This window comes from Anguilla rostrata, chromosome 14 (assembly GCF_018555375.3).
Source record: "Anguilla rostrata isolate EN2019 chromosome 14, ASM1855537v3, whole genome shotgun sequence".
Classification (NCBI taxonomy): domain Eukaryota; kingdom Metazoa; phylum Chordata; class Actinopteri; order Anguilliformes; family Anguillidae; genus Anguilla; species Anguilla rostrata.
The window spans coordinates 41195246-41216649 of NC_057946.1; the positions used below are offsets into that span (position 1 = coordinate 41195246).

The 21404-nt window shown below is 39.3% G+C and overlaps 1 protein-coding gene across 6 annotated transcripts in view; it reads left to right on the forward strand.

Moving 5' to 3' along the window:
* Positions 1-235: 235 nt before the first annotated feature.
* actr1b (actin related protein 1B) overlaps positions 236-21404 on the forward strand; it is a 30982-nt gene continuing 9813 nt past the window's right edge. Inside the window, exons 1-6 of one of the 6 annotated variants that reach the window (XM_064307500.1) lie at positions 237-452; positions 10887-10951; positions 11972-12153; positions 17850-17925; positions 19384-19509; positions 20160-20284. In XM_064307500.1, the coding sequence (XP_064163570.1) occupies positions 17878-17925; positions 19384-19509; positions 20160-20284 (299 nt within the window). In that variant the 5' untranslated portion in view covers positions 237-452; positions 10887-10951; positions 11972-12153; positions 17850-17877. Of the gene's footprint in view, positions 453-10886; positions 10952-11663; positions 11760-11971; positions 12154-16119; positions 16217-17849; positions 17926-19383; positions 19510-20159; positions 20285-21404 lie in introns of those variants that run through there. The other 5 variants (XM_064307501.1, XM_064307503.1, XR_010325279.1 and 2 more) reach the window with 5 other exon arrangements.

The window sequence follows — 21404 nt, forward strand, 5'->3', positions numbered from 1 at the left end:
AAATGTTTTATACATTTTTTTTAAAGGATAGTCTACACAAATTCACGAGGCACAAATTTACGATGAAAACGTGTTTTTTTTTTTAATGAGATTATGTTTTCATCAGAAAAATTCATCAGGGGACAGCAGAAAAATCAATGTGAAAATTAAGGGGGAAATTTCTCTCCCGGAACTCAGGGCACCCAGGGCAGTGACGTGGAATCCTCGGTCTCTATTCTATTGGGTAATGTAGCTGCTCAGCAAAACTGTTCGCACCATAGACTGTATTGCCCTGCTGCTGCAACGAGCTTTATTGACTCGTAGAAAATCGCTTGGTGACAGGGCTATTTTCCATTTGACAAACTGAGGGTAATCGACGAAAAACGATTGTTAGTGATAATACGCTACTGAGCGAACAACTCGTCATGGAGTCATATGACATCATAGCTAACCAGCCTGTTGTCATTGATAATGTAAGTAAATAATGCATCCTACACCCACACCCTAACGCTAACCAGCTAGCTAGCCGTTAAATAGCTGTATTCACATTGCATCCTTAATTTTAAAAAAGGAAAGTATCACGCAACCCTCTGCAAAACGCTGTCGTTTGTGTCACCTAAGTCATAGTCTAGAGACATAAAGGACGACCGAAAATGTGTTTTCCCTCGATCTGCAGTCCTGGTGGGAGCAACATCTCCTGAGCTGTCTGCCCGCGGCCATTGTTATTCTCCTTATCTATACAGAAACCCCTGCAAACATTTGCATATCATGAGCATAGACTTAATTTAATTGCTAGTATTGCATGTGTGAATCAGAATATCACAATATAAATATCTGGTTAAATAGCTGTCATTAAAGACAACTGTTAACAGTGGCGTTATACAAGTTATACAGGCAGAGACCGTGCCTATACTTAACGACTGCGGTAAAGTTAGTATTATATTGGGATATCTGGACTTCCTGATTTAATAGCTCATAAACGAAACGTCCAAATAAGATACTAACGCTAATTCTTAACCCTGGCAACGTAGGCAGTCGACTACAACCTATATTCTACAGAATGACTTTTGAAAATGAGAAATTACATTGATCTCTAGAAATCCGTCAGCGCAGAAAGTGTTTAGGAACTGTCTACAAAGTACAGCGACCAGAAACTAAGGAGTTGCAAGATGTCAAACCCATCGATTAATATGCACTCACCGGCCACTTTATTAGGTACACCTTTCTAGGACCAGGTTGGACCCCCTTTTGCCTTCAGAACTGCCTTCATTTTTTGTAGCATAGATTCAACAAGGTACTGGAAACATTCCTCAGAGATTTTGGTCCATATTGACATGATAGCATCACGCAGTTGCTGCAGATTTGTCGGCTGCACATCCATGATGCAAATCTCCCGTTCCACCACATCCCAAAGGTGCTCTATTGGATTGAGATCTGGTAACTGTGGAGGCCATTTGAGTACAGTGAACTCATTGTCATGTTCAAGAAACCAGTTTGAGATTATTTGAGCTTTGTGACATGGCGCGTTGTCCTGCTGGAAGTAGCCATTAGAAGATGGGTACACTGTGGTCATAAAGGGATGGACATAGTCAGCAACAATACTCAGGTAGGCTGTGGCGTTTAAACAATGCTCAATTGGTACTAAGGGGCCCAAAGTGTGCCAAGAAAATATCCCCCACACCACCACTACACCACAACCACCAGCCTGAACCATTGATACAAGGCACGATGGATCCATGCTTTCATGTTGTTTACGCAAATTCTGACCCTACCATCTGAATGTTGCAGCAGAAATCGAGACTCATCAGACCAGGCAACGTTTTTTCAATCTTCTATTGTCCAATTTTGTAGAGCCCAACAGGAGTGGCACCCGGTGTGGTCTTCTGCTGCTGTAGCCCATCTGCTTCAAGGTTCGATGTGTTGTGCGTTCAGAGATCCTCTTCTGCATACCTCGGTTGTAAATAGTGGTTATTTGAGTTACTGTTGCCTTTCTATCAGATAGAACCAGTCTGGCCATTCTCCTCTGACCTCTGCCATCAACAAGGCATTTTTGCCCAGAGAACTGCCGCTCACTGGTTATTTTCTCTTTTTCAAACCATTCTCTGTAAACTCTAGAGATGGTTGTGTGTGAAAATCCCAGTAGATCAGCAGTTTCTGAAATACTCAAACCAGCCTGTCTGGCATCAACAACTATGCCACGTTCAAAGTCACTTAAATCACCTTTCTTCCCCATTCTGATGCTTGGTTTGAACTTCAACAGATTGTCTTCACCATGTCTACATGCCTAAATGCATTCAGTTGCTGCCATGTGATTGGCTGATTAGATATTTTCGTTAACGAGCAGTTGTACCTATTAAAGTGGCCAGTGAGTGTATGTATAATAGCTCTTAAGTTTACTTCACAGTCCAAGGAATGCATGACGACCACAGTACAGCTTTTAGGTTTGGATGTTTTGCATCTGGTGGATGACTTTTTTTAATATGCTGGTTTTAATTTTATATACCTTTTTCAGTTTTCTAAAATTCTATAAATTCTCAATTGTGCAATGGAAAGCACTAAAACCAGCACCAGATGTTACATTCCATCCCATTGACAACATTACAGCGCTCAGGTTTGGAAATCCTGCCAGGTGTTAATCTGCTGTTTGTTTAGGGGCCCAAGCAGCGAAGCTGCTGGAACCTTATTGTATCTGTTAGGATTATTAGGGGTCCAAGCAGCGAAGCTGGTGGAACCCTATTGTATCGGTTAGGATTATTAGGGGTCCAAGCAGCGAAGCTGGTGGAACCCTATTGTATCTGTTAGGATTATTATTATTATTATTATTTGTTGTATGTCGCTTTGGATAAGAGTGTCTGCCTGTAATGTAATGTAATGTAATTATTATTAGTAGGGGTCCAAGCAGCGAAGCTGGTGGAACCCTATTGTATCTGTTAGGATTATTATTATTATTAGGGGTCCAAGCAGCGAAGCTGGTGGAACCCTATTGTATCTGTTAGGATTATTATTATTATTTTTTTTTATTTTTTTTTTATTTATTTATTTTTTTTCTCCGCTAAAAGTGTCTGAGGCTCAGCAACCATAAGTCCTAGAGCAACCAAATTTGGCAGGTGGGTTCCTATGGCCCCCCACTACTCAGGCACTAAAAATCACCTATGTCGGCCAGATGGTGGCGCTATAACAAAGAGTCATGCGTAAAAGGCCACATCTCCCACACCATAAGTCAGATCAACACAAAACTTCATCGACCTATGCATCTGAATGTGCTCTACAACTTTGCTATTGGGACCACCTATGTCTGCCGTATTGTCTGCCCGCCATTTTGACTTTTTCGTTGGGGTATGGAAGCTCTACATACGCCTGGGCCGCCTAAGTGTTACGACATGCCATCTAAAGCCGGACACCCACCGCACACGCAGCAGCCACGAGCGCACAAAGCGCGTATGTGAAGCGTAGTTGAAGTACTGTTATCACAACGGCAGCGGGTGACGTCCTCTATACCAGCTGCAAACCGGGTGCGAAACTTGTGTGACACAAGCGAACTGAAGCATAGTTTTTTGCTTCTGTTCTATTTTTCTGCTTGCCATGCGTCATGATGACCTGTTTATACACAGAAATATGCTCTAAAATGCTAGGTATACATGCTCTGATTTATATTTCATCCTTATATTAGGCTACTGGGGGTGTGTCCCTAGTTCCCTCCCAGATATTTTATAAGCGGCTAAAAAATACAAGCCTTTTCGTTTTTGTATTGTCCTTTCAGGGAAAAAAAAAAAAAAAAAACTGGAACCTGGGAAAAAGGCAAACCTTGTTTCGCTACTTATTTTGCAGAGGGGGTGGGGTAAATTTGAAAATACACCACAGAAAGACGTAGCCTATTGAATGATGTAGAAGTGAATGCACCGAGCAGCGGTTTGTTAGCTCGAGTGTTGGAAGGTATTTTTTAACCAACCATTGCTCAGCCTATTTGACTTCTCCGATGTCTTTGCTCGCCGTGCTTTCAAAAAGGGCTTGTTAATAAAAATCAGATAATCCACAGAGCTTTAAAAAATCTGGTTATTTAGTGGTCTTGCCGATGAAAATGCACCTATTTTATAAATGAAGTTGTAAGCAAGCCTTTATTGCACTTGTACTTCAAAGCTTCCGGTGATCATGGCGTTGTGGTGTTCATATCCCTTCAAGTTTAACTGCTACGCTATCGTTTTGATGATTAGCTGATTTTACTAAATCTGATCATATAAATGTTTTGACGTGTATAACAAGACGACACAGGAATTCCCAACGGTTGATTACAGATTATTTATTATTATTATGATCATTACATATTCTTCATAGTTGGCACGCTTGTTAACCACGCAAATAAATTAATACAGTTTAAGATTGATTATTATGTAGGCTACTTTGCGATTTAAGCTTATGGTAATTCTTTAAAGCGTTTACTTTCTCACGTATTTACATGAGTTAACAAAATATTGCCAAATTAACAAACTGAAAAAGGTCTCTCACCAAGTATTCACTTAACCCATAATCAACAGTCCTGAACAAACTTGAAATACACAATGTAATCCCACTGCAGACTGCAAGAGCTACTAGGAATATAGAGCTTTAATCAAGCCTTTGCGCGACACAAACGGAACCCGTGTAGACACACGACGTACCGCACCGTGCTGCTTCGCCGTGCTGGTTACGTGCCGCTTACACTACGCGTGCAGTGGGTGCCCGGCGTATGTGTTACGACACAGTATAGGCCTTTACAGCAAGTGGCTAGGAGACATCCATGGCGACGGAACTAAGTAATCTGGCACCATTGGGTCTAGTTTTTATCAGTGAGGGGAGGGTCTGAACTTTGAGTGGCATGTATCTTTAGTCATTCAGGTGAATCTATGGTGCTTTAACTATCTCAACAAATCACGCCCAAATTCTTGCGTTGGGGAAGCAATGGAAAACAGTGCCAGAGTGAATACTACTAAAAGTTTGTTAGTAGAAGCTTTTTGAGAGGATGAATAATTACTTTTCTTTGGCATGGATCCATTTGAAGACAATATTGGGTGAGTTCATTTAGTCTTTGAATCCGTCATTATGCTGAGAAATAGCAAAACCATTTTTATTTATAGTATTTGAGTTTCTCTGCAAACGCACAAATAAATAAAATAAATAATAAAACAATGACGTAAATATATAGCTATATATAGTCTGCTTCATTCTGTTGCTACCATAATATACCAAACTTTCTTGTGTCTACAGCTGCAGTTTCTCACTGCAATTACTAATATTGAACATAAACAAAAGTTGCAATTTATGCTGTAGCCAATGTCTAAATAAACAATACGGTACTCTGCGCGCAGCACGCAGGTAGCAGGGATGGCAAGTTGATATTTAGCTTTTTGTTTAGTTTATTTTGTCGTATTTATTATTTTAAATGTGTATTATTCTATCAGTCTCTGAGGCGCTCTGAAATGTGCATTCTATGCTAAGCTGAGCAACGGATTGGAATATGTGTCTGACGCCTTTTTTAGTTGCGGCGCGGAGGCGCTGCAGCTCTACATACGTGCCGGGCCATCTAAAGCCACTTTTCCACTGTAGGGCCGAACCGTTACCAGGGCCACTCCATGCCGTTCCGCACTGCTCAGTACTCGTGGGAATGGTTACGGTTTCTGTTTCCACCGTCGGGCTGCTAAAACCAGGACTAGGAAGTGATGCGGTGGATCAGTGACGGTGTCCCGTTGTGAATGTAATATGCGCCAGTTGTTGTCGTCGCTCCCCATACTGTTTTGTTTTTGTTATGTTATGTTTTGTTGGCTGACAAAACGGATGAGGATTCTGTGTATTTTGGTCTGTTTTTGGTTTTTCTTTTTAGCGTATCCTCCACTGACCATTACTGTTGCATGCATTCAAAAAACTACTAACTAACGCTTACATTACAGTGTGAAATATCCACATTATATAATACCACTAACCTATTTAAAGACTCTCAATCCAAAAATAACGCGTGTAACCGAAATTTTTTGAGCAGTAATACTTACTTAGCAATCATGAAATTTTATCTGTCTTCAGACAGAGACAGTAAATCAACAAGTTCAATCCGCTTCTGTTTTACTCCAGATAACGATGTCAGATAGGTCTATCAGCAAATATACGGCGTAGCTATGCCCAGAAGTCCTCAATAATAATAGTATTTTCCAAGAAATTACGGAAAATTGTTAACGTTTCGTTAGGTGCAGCGTCTTAACGTGTAAGTGAATGCGATGATAAGAAAATTTTTGGTTACACTGACCTATAAAACGCTATTCAAAATTAGACATGTTATACATTGTTAGAAAGCTTATACTCTCACCTACTGAATAAATGAATTGTCAATCAAGCCAGACTGTACTAAAAATGGCAACAGCGGCTATTTTGAATGTACCCAGGCATCAAAAATGTGCGAAATATATTTCATAAACGGATTGTCCAAGACAATATATGACCACTCGGTCTCAAAAGGGACATCTCTACGCGTAAAACCAATGGTAAGGTTATGTAGCCTATTTATTCAATATTTAGTCCCAGATATTGACTGTAGAATGACATTGTATCATTTTAAAAAACTTTTTCTCGTTTATTTCGTTATTCAGTGAGCAGCGTTTTCACTGCTGTATAGGCATTTCTTAGGGCTATTTGTCGGGTTCATCTTGTTGCTATGACGGAATACGATTTTTTAGTGGTGAAAGAATATTTTTATGAATGCCAAGATAGACAATATTGTCCATTATGTCAAGGGTGGGGGTGTTTTGTAGATGAGACTGCAGGGAGGGGGGTGCGTGTTAAATGAACGACCAGAGCGACAAAGGTGGGGCTGCGAAACTCCGTTTTCGGCATAGTTGTCATGTATTGTCTACTAATGAAACTAAAACAACGCGTTTCTGTTTTTATCTCACACTTTGGTTGCAGTAGCACCGAATGTTTGAGTTTAGTAATCTCGGCACGCCGGCGTGCCGACCACTAGGGGCTGTGCGCTAAGAGGTTAATCTAGCTTGAAATTTCTAAATCCAAATGTTGCAGTGTGCCCAGTAGGGGGCCTTCTGTTATATATAGTTGGTTTTAGTGTTCTCCTACTGACGGTTGCAAAGCCATTTAATTTTTTTCTTTAAAATACAAAAGAAAAATTCAGCAAAATGAAGCCAGTTTGAACATTCAGTTCCTCTATTAAGTGGGGTAGCAGCAAACACTTCCGAGCTGGCAGTGTAGCAAAATGGGTAAGAAACTAGCATTACAGCCTAATGCCGGGATCAGCAACTCATGGTCCTCGAGGAGCGAGAACTGCTGGTTTTCCACCCTCCCTTTGCCTGGGAGTCAGGTGTGAAGACAGTCTGGCCAATCAGTAGCACTAATTACCCTGGAGGAAAGAAAACCAGGGCTGGATTTAGATTCGAGGGCCACAGTTGATGATCCCTGGCCTAAAGGTTGCAGGTTGGATTCCCAGGTCAGATGCTGTAATTTCTATCTTGAGCAAGGTACCTGCATTGCTTCAGTATAAATCCAGTGATTTTATTGTTTTGTTTTGTTACTGTCCTGACCGTTACAAAGCTTTTTTCCTTATAGAAATTCAGCTAAATTCATCCTGGTTTAAATGTCCAAATATGAAAGGTGTAGCAGTATGTTCATTAGGGGGGCCTCTATTCGGTGGTGCTGATTTTAGTGCTCTCCACCACAGTTCAGAATCTCCTGATTTGTGTTCATAAAAAATAAAAATAAAGAAAAAATCACCAAAACTGCACTCATTTGCAAATGTGAATGAGAATTATTAGGTAGTACCGCAGGCTTGTTTGGCAAAATTCTAAAATTCAAGGACATGTGTCTGGCATTATGGCCACGTAAAAAGCAAAATTGTTAACTTACAACAAACCTTTACCATGTTTACTGAATTTTTGTGTTAAGAGTCAAGATATATTTAAAACATTGTATTAATCTTTTCTTTGATTTTAGTTAATGCAGAAGGAATTGAGTTGGCCTGACTGATCATCACCCTCCTATATTTACTCAATCCTCACATGCAGCTGAAAGGATAAAAATGGTGTTTAATGTTTATCTGGGATTGTTCCTAAGTTTTTAAGTCCTTGAATCTAGATGTGTTTCAATGTGTTTTACTATTATGTCACAATAAATTATTTACCAAAGAGTGTAGTGTCATTCAGGAAACAAAATAATGTTATTCAGTAACACAATGAAAGTAAACATTAAAAAATACATTAACCATTTCCTGCAAAAAAAGCATATGATGATCACAAGTGATTGAACAACATCAATTTTAAATTAATTTATAATCTTTTTTCACTTTTCTACTATAAAGATGCGGAACTGACTACAAATGTAGAGACGTTTCCTATAAAACTATAAATATTTGGTATTAATTCCTTATCCTTGGAAATCTATTATAATAATTTCTTATTTGTTTGATGATGGATTTTTTGAGCTGTATATTTACAATAAAAATATTTAAAATAGTTTATTTTACTCCCTAAATGGCATTTTAGGGAGTAAAATATGTGAAAATGTATATAAATTACCAAATTTACAAAGTCCTTGAATACATTTTTTTAAAGGCCAAGGAAGCACATAAAACAACTTATAAAAATGTTAAAAATGACTGCTTCTTCTTCAAATTTTTTGGCATTTTGAAATCATGAAATGTCACTGATCCATATGTGTCTGTGTGTGTGTATTTCCACATTGGTTACGTCTGGGCGACTGTGGTATTATTGATTTTTTTTCAGGTATACATTTCTGACAGCAAACTTTGTAGACGGTCCCTTAAATCTCCGGAAGCGCGAGAAGCTGAAGATAGCTGAATTCTGTCGAAGTTCGTTTAAATATATGAATATAGGAAAGACACTGGTAAATACTAAGGTTGTAGCTTGTCGTATTTTATGCCTGCATCTACAATTTGTGGTTTGTTTGATTATTTGAGCTGTTGAAGCCGGAATCCGAATATCCCAATATAAAACCAACTGTACCCCAGTGCTGTAACATAGGCCTTGCATATTCTGTAAACGGAGGAGTAAAGTTAAGTGAGGAGGAGGTCCAGCTGCATTCTGTTGTATATAAAACCTGTGTATGTTTGTGTGACAGTTGGTTGGAGGGGGATTTCACCTCTAGATTTGATCTAGTCCAAGAACAGGTTAGGCGTATGCTATTGGATGCGGTGATTAGCTAAACAAGACATGCCTGTTTGTTCTGGTGAATAGTTCCTTGTGACATCGGGATTCGCACTGATTACATAATGAATAGCTCAAGTTCTTCAAGGCTGATCATGCAAATATTGATAAAGATTCAGTAAGGGTGAACACTTCTCACAGTGCTTACATTGCAGTTCTTCAATAATGCAGCGTTTGTTCAGTCTCATTTTGAACTTCAATTAACTTTCCATGGGTTCTATAACAGGATGTCTCAAAATGCTGCTTTTCCAGTTCTGGAATGATGATAATAAAATTCAACACTGCTGCATATTTGCTGGTAACATTGGCATATGTAGTGCATCTGTGCTGACAGCGATACCAAACCATATTCTGCATGACAGGATATTTCTGCCACAACTGTAGTTAGGGGGTTAAAAACTGTTGTTTGGTGACAGAAGTTCTGCCTGTAAATTGCTGTGTTGTCTTCATCTAGTAGCTCAGCTGTAGCAAATGCCGTGTATCAGTGAGTACCTTTACATGCACAGATGAAATCGAGCTGTATGAATAGCTCGATCTGGCCAAAGATGAGATTTAATTGAATTATTGTCGTTGTCCCAATATACATGACTCGGAAAGAATCAAATTATTGACCGAGGTGTGTCTGACTAAGTCTTCTTATAAATCCTGCTTTCTCCAATTTTGTCGCAACTTTGTCGCTTGGCCACAGTAGTCGATTTACTACGGCATGTAATGTATATGCTTCAATCGGCCTGAAATTGGACTAGGCGTTCTGCGCATGTTCCATAATTTACATAGCAACTACTGTGGCCAAGCGGAGTCGATAATGTTTCAGAAAATATATAACTTTAAAAGATTTAATTCAATATTCTACTGGGACTTTTGTTGTTTATTGAGGGTGTGACAGAAAATATTGGTGCCGCTGACTATAATCGAATGTTTTTTCACATTTGCCGTTAGATTGAGCAAGTACCATTCAAAGTACATTTTTATTGGTTATTGCAGTCCGATTGTGCTAGCTACTTCACATTAACCTTGTACGGGGATCAATAAAGGCTAACAGCACAGTACCACTTAATTATTGTCACTTCTATCACCACTGTAATGAACTTAAAAAAAGGAAACAAACGACCTTCTCCATGAGAAATGCATTGTCGAGCTCAAGCACATACACTGCTGGCGACATTCTAAAGCTCTGTTTTGCCCTCCCTAGTATCATGGCGAAAAACACACATTTCTGGACGGACGAGGAGACCAACTTCATGCAATCGCAACTGAAGGAGTTAAATATCCTAAAATAAATGGATGGAAGAAAAACGTGGAATGACAAAATATTCAAAAAAAGTTGCGACAAAATTGGAGAAAGCAGGATTTATAAGAAGCCTTCGTCAGACACACCTCGGTCAATAATTTGATTCTTTCCGAGTCATGTATATTGGGACAACGACAATAATCCAATTAAATCTCATCTTTGGCTAAAGATTTCAACTGTGCATGTAAACGTACTGAGTAGGGCCCACGTGTGTGCATTTACTGCATCCTGAGGTGATATCTCATGTCTGACTCATGTCTGACCAGAATTCATGGTCTGGGAGCACAACACAATATAAGGGCTTTGGCTGAAAGGTCTGGTTGCTCTAAGCCTTGTAACGCCATCCACCAGGAACAACACCATATTCATGTCTTATCTCTTTTTCTCTTGCCCCCACCCCACCCTTGTCTGTTTTCTGTTTTCAGGGTTCAGGTGTGATCAAGGCTGGCTTTGCTGGAGACCAGATCCCCAAATACTGTTTCCCAAACTCGTAAGCAGACTGTTCTGTTTTTGAGTGTTTTCCCGTGGATGGCTTTGTAAGTGGGGTGGAGGGGTGGTGCAGCTTGACCTGGGGCATTGGGTGGGGTTGGGTTGGGGGTATGCAGGTGTGATCACGGACCTGGGGGGGGCCTGGGTGCTGCTGCTATCATGGGTCCTTGACCACGAGTGCATAAAATTAAAATCTAAGAGTGGATATGTAGAACTACTAAAGTTCTATGATGCAAAAACTAAGCAGTGTACCCAGTGTCTCCAAATCCAGCCAAAATGTCTAAATTATGCATTTCTGTAAATCACAACATAATCATGCATTTCACTCCAAATCAACTGTTTTTATTCAAGAAACTCACTGTTGCATCATTTTCAAGTGGGAATTACAAGCTTTTCGTCAGCACAGTGGTCTAAAATATACTGAACAAAAATATAAATGCAACACTTATCAATTTCGATTTTATTGACTTCAAAGGGAATAAACTTAAATCAGTCAACTGAAATAGATTCATTAAGCACTAATCTACTGATTTCATGTGATTGGGGATACAGATATGCATTTGTTAGTCACAGATTCCCCAAAAAAGAAGATACCATGAAATGAACAGAATACTGATCAGTATCTTGTGTGACCCTCATACAACGCAACACATCTCCTTCGCATTGAATTGATCAAATTGTTGATTGTAGACTGTCCCACTCCTCTTCAATAGCTGTACAAAGTTGTTGGATATTAGTGGGAACTGGAACATGCTGTCGTATGCGCCGGTCCAGAGCATCCCAAACATGCTCAATGGGTGACATGCCTGGTGAGTATGCAGGCCATGGAAGAAATGGGACATTTTCAGCTCCGAGGAATTGTGTACAGATCCTTGCAACATGGGGCCGTGCATTGTCATGCTGAAACATGAGGTGATGGCAGTTGATGAATAGCACAGCAATGGGCCTCAGGATCTCATCACAATATCTCTGTGAATTCAAATTGCCATGGATAAAATCCACTTGAGTTCTCTACCCATAGGATATGCCTGCCCATACCAACACCCCACCACCACCGTGGGCCACTCTGTTCACAGCGTTGACATCAGCAAACCACTCACCCATCCGACGCCATACACGCTGCCTGCCATGTGCCCTGTACAGCTGAAACCATGATTCATCAGTGAAGAGGACCGTTCTCCAGCATGCCACTGGCAATCGAAGGTGAGCCCTTGCCCACTCACATCGATTGTGACGCCGAACTGCAGACAAATCAAGACCCCGGTGAGGACGTCGAGCACGCAGATGAGCTTCCCTGAGGCGATTTCTAACAGTTTGTGCAGAAATTCTACGGTTGTGTAAACCAACTGTTTCATCAGCTGTCCGTGTGGCTGGCCTCAGACAATCCCGCAGGTGAAGAAGTCGGATGTGGCGGTCCTGGACAGGTGTGGTTACACGTGTCTGCGTTTGTGAGGCCTGTTGGACGAACTTCCAAAATCTCTGAAACGACGCTGGAGGCGGCTTATGGTGGAGAAATGAACACCCATTACTCTGGCAACAGTTCTACAGGACATTCCTGCAGTCAGCATGCCAATTGCATGATCTCTTAACTCTTGAGGCATCTGTGACATGGTGTTGAACAACAAAAAACTCAACGTTTTAGGGTGGCCTTTTATTGACCCCATCATAAGAAACACCTATGTAGTGATCATGGGGTTTATTCTTGATATGCTACACCTGTGCAGGAGATGGATTATCTTGACAAAGGAGAAATGCTGGCTAACATTGATATAAACAAATTTGTGGGCAAAATTTGAGAGAAATAAGCACGTAGAACAAATCCTTTTTATTTAAATGCATTAAAAATGGCTGCAAAAATAAAAGTGTTGTGTTTATATTTTTGTTGAGTGTATGTAGGGGTCCAGAAACATATCCAAAATCTCTCCAAAAATGAATAAAGTGCTTTTTGTCCATTATAAAGCATATAAATGTGCCCCTTATGATGGTTTAAGATGAAACATTGATATCAGATTTAGAAAAATAATTCAAAAACATTGTCACGCAATGTGGTACAGTACCTAAATGTGTAATCATAAACTCTTGTATGTTTTTCTGTACTCTGCAGTATGTAATGTTTTCTTGTATGGGGGTGGGACAACTTTAAAACAATATTGAACCCTCCACCGCGTTTTGGCAATGTTCCAGCTCTCACGTGAGATCCGGTGCATGAAACACAAACACTCCTCATTATAAAATGCCACTAACCTATTTAAAGGCACTCAGTTTAAAACATAACATATATAACTGAAATATTTTGAGCAGTAATACTTACATAGCGATGATGAAATCTTATCTGTGTTCAGTAGACAGAGACAGACAGAGAATCAACACTGTTGCTTTCCTCTTCTGACTTAGTCCAGAAAACACTATCACAGCTAGGGCTATCAGAAAACATGTCTTAGCCATGCTCAGAAGTTCTCAAGAATAATAATATTTTCCAAAAACTGACAAAACTTATTGATAAAATGTTGCCGGGTGCACTTTTACTGTTAACACTGAGTGAATGTGTAAGGTGGCGATGATGAAATAAAACCTTTGGTTTCGCTGGGCTATAAAATTCTATTCCAAAAGTGAAATTAGACCTGTTATACATCATTGGAAAGCTTATACTATCACCTTTTCAGTTAATTAATTGTCAGTCTAGCCAGATTGTACTAAAAAGAGCAGCAACACCGTTAACAACGTGTGGTATGATGCACAGCTATATTGGAAGTCATCAGCCAGTCATCACAAATGTGCATGTATGTCACAAATGGATTGCTACACGTAAAACCAATGGTAAGGTTGTATATTTGTTCTATATTTAGTCCCAGATATTGACAGTAGAATGACATGGTAAAATTTTTCAAATATTTTTATGAATGCCCAGATAGCCATTATTGTCCATTATGTCATGGGTGGGTGGTGTGGTTGCAGATGATACTGCAGGGAGGGGGTGCTTGTAAAATGAATGACCGGCGCGACAATTGTGGTGCTGCGAATCTTTGTATTCGGCATAGCTGTCATGTATCATGTACTAATAAAACTAGAAAATAGAGTTTGTGTTTTCAACTCATAGTTTGGTTTCAGGAGCAATGAATGTCTGAGTTGAGCAATCTAGGCGTGCCGGTGTTAACTAGGGGTTAACTAGCTACCGCTAGCTAGATAGCGTTCTAAGTGGCTAATGTCACAATCACCAGATGAATAATGAATAAAAGTTAAGCAAGCACTTGAGTGCTGGATCAGAAATAATGGTGCTAATTTGTTGGTCGCCAGCTAGTTAAAACTTCATTGTTCCTGTCTGAGTGTTCCCGGAGACTGCTATGATAGGAAGGTCAAACCTGTTTTGACGATCTTTCAGAAAACATATTTTGACAGTTTGTTCTTCATGCATAATGTCAAAAATGCTACAGTATAATCAACTAACAACTTATAAATCATGAACTTTCCAGAATATAATGGTTGTTATAATATGATTTTAAAAATTAGCCGCTTCCCTCCTCTTGTAATCACTGTTGTTGGAGGGAAATGCATCATCACCTGTGTGACTTTTAGTGTGGCGTTATCTGTTTTCCTTCAACTTGAAGCAATATTTTCTGGTATTCGTACAGTAAAACTCATATACTGTACGCCTTTACAGGTATGTATTGTTATTGGTTGCGACATTTAATGAGAACACATTTAGTGTACTCTCAAAACGCAATACGTGCCAAAATGTCTCTGTCTCAAACATATTTATTTTATTTAACCTTTATTTACCCAGGGTAGGTTCGCTGGGCACGGATGCCCTTTCGCAGGAACGGCCTGTTTCATTGCTGAACATAGCTGCCTGTGGCTTCAAATTTCCATTTGGGGGACTGCAATCAACAATTGAAATTGGGGACTGGAATCAACTAGGCTCATGTACCCCTTTTCACCCTAATACAAAAAACACCCATCCATAAAACTAAAATCGTTTATACCATACTGTAGACACGATTTTGGAGAAAATATCAATGTAAAAATATAGGTGCAAGCAGCAATGCAGGGCCCTACGAACATGTCCAAGCTGGGTAAATACTAGGTGAAGGAGAAAAGAGTCCAAGCGGCATAGATTTAAGGATTTTGGACAATCTACATACCCGTGCGTGAGACGGTCCAACGTCCGGTTCATTAGAAACATTACATTGAAATATGAATGTGCATTAGCATAAAGTGCTAACTTTGTCATGCCACAAATCACACAATTTTTAATGAAACAACTTGTCCTTATCACCCTTGATGGAGAGAATACCCAAGAGTACACATGTGCGATGGTGATGCAATCAGGTAAAGCGTTCATTAGAAGATGAGTTTTAAAGCGTTATAATAGCATTAGCTTCCCTGTTAACAGCTGTTAACACCATATAGGGAGACATGCACCATACATGAACATGGGCAATTTCGGACCAATCGGACTTACGGTTTATTAGAAGAAACTTTTTATTAATTTTGCCAAATTTGGTATAACGACTAAATTAGGGAGAAAATGGCAACAAAAAAAAAACATTATAGGGCCTCTTCCCCTGCATAACTTGGACAAATCCGAATTGAACAATCAGGATGGTGTCAAGACAGGGCTGCAATTTGAATAACATTTAATTTCAGCAAAACAAAATCTCTTCTGGGTTTATTTTGAATAAGATAGTGAGCATCTGGTTTTTTTTTGTTTTTGTTTTTGTTTTTTTGGTGCCATATCGCTTCTGAAATGGCAGTAGTCCCTCAAGAAGCTGGCAGCTGTAATGTTTTTAGGACATCTACATATACAAATGTTTCAATAAATAATAAACAATTAACATTTGAAACATTTCACAGTAAGTTTTTTTTTTTTTTGTGGTGAAATGAGTAATAATGCCTTAATTGTGGTTAGATTTTTATAATGACCCCACTTATTTTGGTGAAGTGTTAAGAGCAGGCACAAATGCTCATAAACAGTCAAGTTTGCATAATAATCTTTGACTTCTAAAGTAAAAAAGTAACATTTCTGAACTATCGGTACACTTTGGAACTATTTAATAGCTCTATCTACTCTGATTTTGTATATTTACTTGTTAAATGACCTGTTAAAGTGAGCCCAGATGCCAATTTTGTTTCATGTGTGTGCATGGAACTCCCATTGTGATTACATTGCAGGCAGAACATTCAACTTCCCTAGCTATGAAGACAGATCGTAAGCTGTTTGACTGGAACTGTGAGTGGAATGGCTAGTTGCATTACCCATATCTAGCTAGTAAGCAAGAGGTTCTTAATAAAATATGTTTTTAACTAACCTTAGCTAGATAGTGTGCTAAGTGGCTAATGTTGAAATTGCCAGATGAATAATGAATGAAAAGTTAAGCAAGTATTTTAGTGCTGGAACAAAATAACATATTTGCTAGTCAATGGCAATTTAAAATTTGCTTCATAGCTCCTGTCTGTTCCAGGAGACTGCTCATCAACCCTGCTAGCCAAGAGCTGCATGGCTGTATGAGGTGCTAGCCCTGCCAGCTAGCTAGAGCAAGCAGTCGTGTTCTTTAAGCGCTCAATGGCAAATGTCATGATCACTGGCTAAATTCAACAATATGCTCTTATAATCAGCATTTTTTGTTGCATTCCTTTGATTCTTTTTACTGCAAGTAACATTTACTTTTGAATGTATACTACTTTTATTTGAACTTTGTATGGTTAGTTATCAACTGACAAACGTAGCTAGCATATGATGTAACTTGTGTGTTTTTTGAGCTTTCATTCACATATGGTATTTCTACTCATTCAGTAATTATGGACGTATTATTTTAGCAGACTATGTTGGGAGGGACGTGCTGGGGATGGTTAGAAAAGGTAATATTGCCCCAGGGTGTACCGTATTAGCCTATTTGCTGGCCTGCACGTTAGTTCATTTTAACCAGTGCAATTTAGAAGTTAAAAAGTTGGCTACTAAACTGATAGGCATAATCTATTGGTTGAAGTTTATTTACAAATGCAGAACCATATCAGAAATCAGATTATCCGACCCCCGAAGTTCCAGCCCTGAGTAAATCTCAGGGCTAGAATGATTTGTTCTGATATATGGGGTGCATGGAAAAGAGTATCTCAAAGATCATAACATACGGATCAGCAGCATCCACTGCTGCTATTGTAGCCAATGCAATTTTTTCAGTAGCCTACATATTAGCCTAGACTTGTTTGTTCTGTGAAAAAACACAACATATGCCTCGCAGTCAACAAATTGTGCCAAATAGCTCACATTCAATTCAGGTCTGAAAATTAAACAGCATAACCAACATAGGTAGACTCTTTATTATGATTATTGTTATTATTATTATTATTTTTATTTATTTATTTATTTATTTTTTTTTTAATTTTAAATTTGATAGAATATCTTTAACATCAACAAATTATGTTATGGGACCTGAACATTGAATAGGCTGAGAATTCCTGACGTAAACAAGTCCTCTCATCTATGTGTGGCCTATCAGCCAATTGCAATGAGATCAAAACACTGTGACTTCATACCTGGAGTTGGTTACTGATCAAGGGGTGTCCACACACCACGAATGTAGCGTATTAAATCTTTGATAATTTATGAAATCACAAAATGGAGTGCTTGCGCAAACAAATTTGCTATTGAATTTTTAATTATAGTAAATTTCTATTCAGACAATGACATTGCCTTTTTAAATTTTTAATACATTTGGCAGGGTGAGGTGGGCTGCCCCACCTAATGTATTGAAGGGGAAACCCTGCTTTTCCTTGTACCGCTTTTACACCAGTATGTAATATATTGTGTTCTTGTGTTTGACTGGTTGTGGTTAATCTACATGTGTGTCGGGAGGAAGTGTCTGGATGATAATGTCTTTTTGTTTTATGATTTACAATTCTAGTGTGGGACGTCCCAAGCATGTACGTGTAATGGCAGGTGCACTCGAAGGGGATCTTTTCATTGGCCCCAAAGCAGAGGTAACCCACTTGTACACCCTCACATTCAACTTTTCTGTGGCCCTAAGTTTTATTTTCACACTATGATAAAATGATGTGGAAATTACTTGAAGAATCCTGAAGGTCAGTTAAAGGATCAAAGTAGGACAACCACACGTCCTCTTCTCGTAACATGAAATGAAAAATCTCACCTTTACAAACTAGGGACGCAACGATATATTTGCCTATGATCAGTATTGGCCGAGAAAACTAACAATTCGCATAGTCGTCCATTGGTCAATTGTTTAAAAATGACCAATGGTCAACTCTGTTTATGTCAATCGAAAGGAAAAAAGTCATGTATTTTGTAATCCAAGGGCTTACGTTTGCATGTCGGATACAAAATAACTGCACTTTGTTTTTTTTCCCATATTCATTTCCATAAAATGCTAAAAATAACACCATATTATTCATTTGGAAATCAATAACCAAATTAATTTGAGAATGCCTTTTTTCCTCCATGAAAATAGACAAAAAAATACATGACCCAAACATCTCCCTGGCACATTAATATAATCAAATGTAAATTAATTTGATCTAATGTATTATTATTGAATGTTCTAAAAAAAAAAGTTCATTATCACAAGTTGGTCAAATTGGTAAAATTGATTTGTATGCAATTGTGGAGTCTTAATTATTATATGACATAGGTTATTCAGCTTATTTTTATGCTGTAAGTGCAGCATATTAAGTTCAGTGCTTGTGATCATTTTGTTTTAAGTCATGAACATACAGCGCCAACAGAAATTTGCAAGAAAATAAATTGCGGACTGCCTGCTGCACCATCCGACCGCATCTATATACCACCCTGCATGCCGCATCTGTTTTGGCGTTTATCTGCATACCACCGGGCCTGGGAAAAATTCTAGAAAAAACACTGATAATTCAGGAATGCACTTTCAGTTGGAGGAATTTGTTTTAAGTTGGATGAATGTGAAGAAATGTTATAAATAAATGTTTGTATTACTTTAAAGTTGTGTAAAACAAATTTTTGGTTTTTTAGTATGGAAAGATTTTAAATAATTGATCATAACACTTATGTAAGCAGAACCACCAAACAATCAGTCAATGTTTTCACTAAATAATCGGAATTTTTATATCAGTGGATCCCTGATGTACACCAAATGCATCCCACCAATATAAAAATTTCTGGCCAATACCGATTCTGATCATGAAATGATATCACTTCAATAACCGGCAGCTTGGCCACTTTTTTTCCCTATAGGAATAAGTAAAGTTTGATCATCAGCAGAAGAATTAACAAAGGGTAATGTTGAAGCTGGCCAATGGCAGGGTATCACGTGTCACTGCGGTTCTGCCCTTTTTTATCCCTGCCTTCCTCTGTCAATCACTTTCTCTTTCCATCGTCCTCTCTCTCTGCCTCACTCCCTCCATCCCTCTCTCCAATATCCCTTTCTTGCTGCCCCCCTTTCCCTGCAGGAGCACCGGGGGCTGCTGTCTGTGAGGTATCCCATGGAGCACGGCATAGTGAAGGACTGGAATGATATGGAGCGTATCTGGCAGTACGTCTACTCAAAGGAGCAGCTGCAGACCTTCTCTGAGGAGGTGTGGCCTTTTTTCAGGAGCCCCAACCTCCTTTGCATCAGAGACACACCCCAGCCCCGTATCTAAATTTACCCCCACACTAAATATACTCAAGACATCAGAGATCATCAACAAAACAAACATCAGTCTTGTTTTGTCCTACTTATTAAACACGCTAATAACTGTAAAGCTGTGTGCTCTGGGTCTTTTCATTATTTAGTTTAGTCATTTTTTATTTACCTGTATATGGATTGGATTGTATTTGCATATGACTGCCCTGGCTGTCCATGTTTTTTTTATTGCTAAATTTACTTTTACATATTTCTCTGAAGGGAAAAGATTTTGACGGGACGACTTTGTTTCTTCAGTGAAAGATACTGAGTATCTTTAGTGAAAGATACTGAGTTTCTTCAGTGAAAGATACTGAGTTTCTTCAATTAAGTTTTTCCTGCTTTGCACCCCCTTCACGGCTTTATTTTTTCTGTTTATTGCTGTAAATTAACAGTAATTCTGTAAATTAGCAGCTGTGGAGTCCGAAGCAGGGGGGACGGTGGTTCTATGCATTCCAGCTAAATTCAGATGAGTTCATTTGTGGTATGTTGGCCGGACAAACCAAAATTTTCTCACTCTCCCTCCCTCTCTCTTTCCCTCCCCATTTTTTGTTTTCCCAGCATCCTGTGCTGCTGACAGAGGCGCCCCTGAACCCCAGTAAAAACCGTGAGCGGGCAGCTGAGGTTTTCTTTGAGACCTTTAATGTTCCGGCGCTATTCATCTCCATGCAGGCCGTGCTCAGCCTGTGAGGACCTCCTCTTCCTTCCCTCAGTGTCATACATACTGTCCTCCCCACCCAGCTGTCCTTCCCATAATGTGCTAAAACGTGATAGCTACATGGCTATTAGGTTAGCTGGCCTTTATTATTTGGGTGATTATGCATGGGTGTATTGTGTGTGTGGTATTGTCTGGTGCAGGGATTTCTAATGATACCTTTACCAACAACCAGGCTGCAATATTTAACACATTAGCACCAAAAAGCACATGTAAAATAGAATGTCATGGAGGATTTGTGAGGTTTCTTTTTATAAACCACGCTTTTTTTATCTTACAAAAATGTCTAAGGAATGGAAATGTGTGGAACGAACACAAAAATTGGGAAAATATGTTCCTGGTTTGCCGAGAACATCCAGCCTTGTGGCACCCAGGAATCCTTTGTGCCTTACCCTGCGTTAACACAGCGAGCAACTGGGTCGATGGGTTGCTCAAGTTTACTAGGCTGAGGGGGGGTGCAGGAGCTTCCCTATGTATCATCTTGGTGGTCTCGTGCAGCAGCATATTATTGAAAAGAAATAATGGCATCATTAAAAAGACATATTTGCCATATAGCCACATATCATCTCCTTTTGTTTTTATAGTTATGTCTGGACACTGACAAATATTTGTTACTGCGATCTCCTTGTCCATATCTCTCTCTCTCTCTCTCTCTCTCTCATTAGATAGCCACCTAGTTAGACCTCTTTATTCCCTTCACTAGACTAGCTGGCTAGCTATCTCTCCATATCGCTCTCTCACTAGATAGCTAGCAAGGTGAATCTGCCGTCCAAGCGTCATTTTTTTTAACGTTGTATAACACTGGGTGTAATTGTACTATAATGACAAGTTGTTTGTCCATTTTTCCTTACTGAGCAGAATAATAATTCACAAAATGTTGTCATATCGGTTGGAGAAATCAGAAGCCCAAAACTCTTAACTGGCTGTTGATGTGCAATCCCCCCAAGAGTATAGGCAACATTTTTCAGGCAACTGGCTGCTCAGTTGGCCAGTTGCTCGGGTTGCTGGACGTTGCTTAGCTGCATAGAGAATGAATGGACTTCCGGCAACTGGTCAACAGAGTTAACGCGGGGTTATGGTGGAAACCTCTG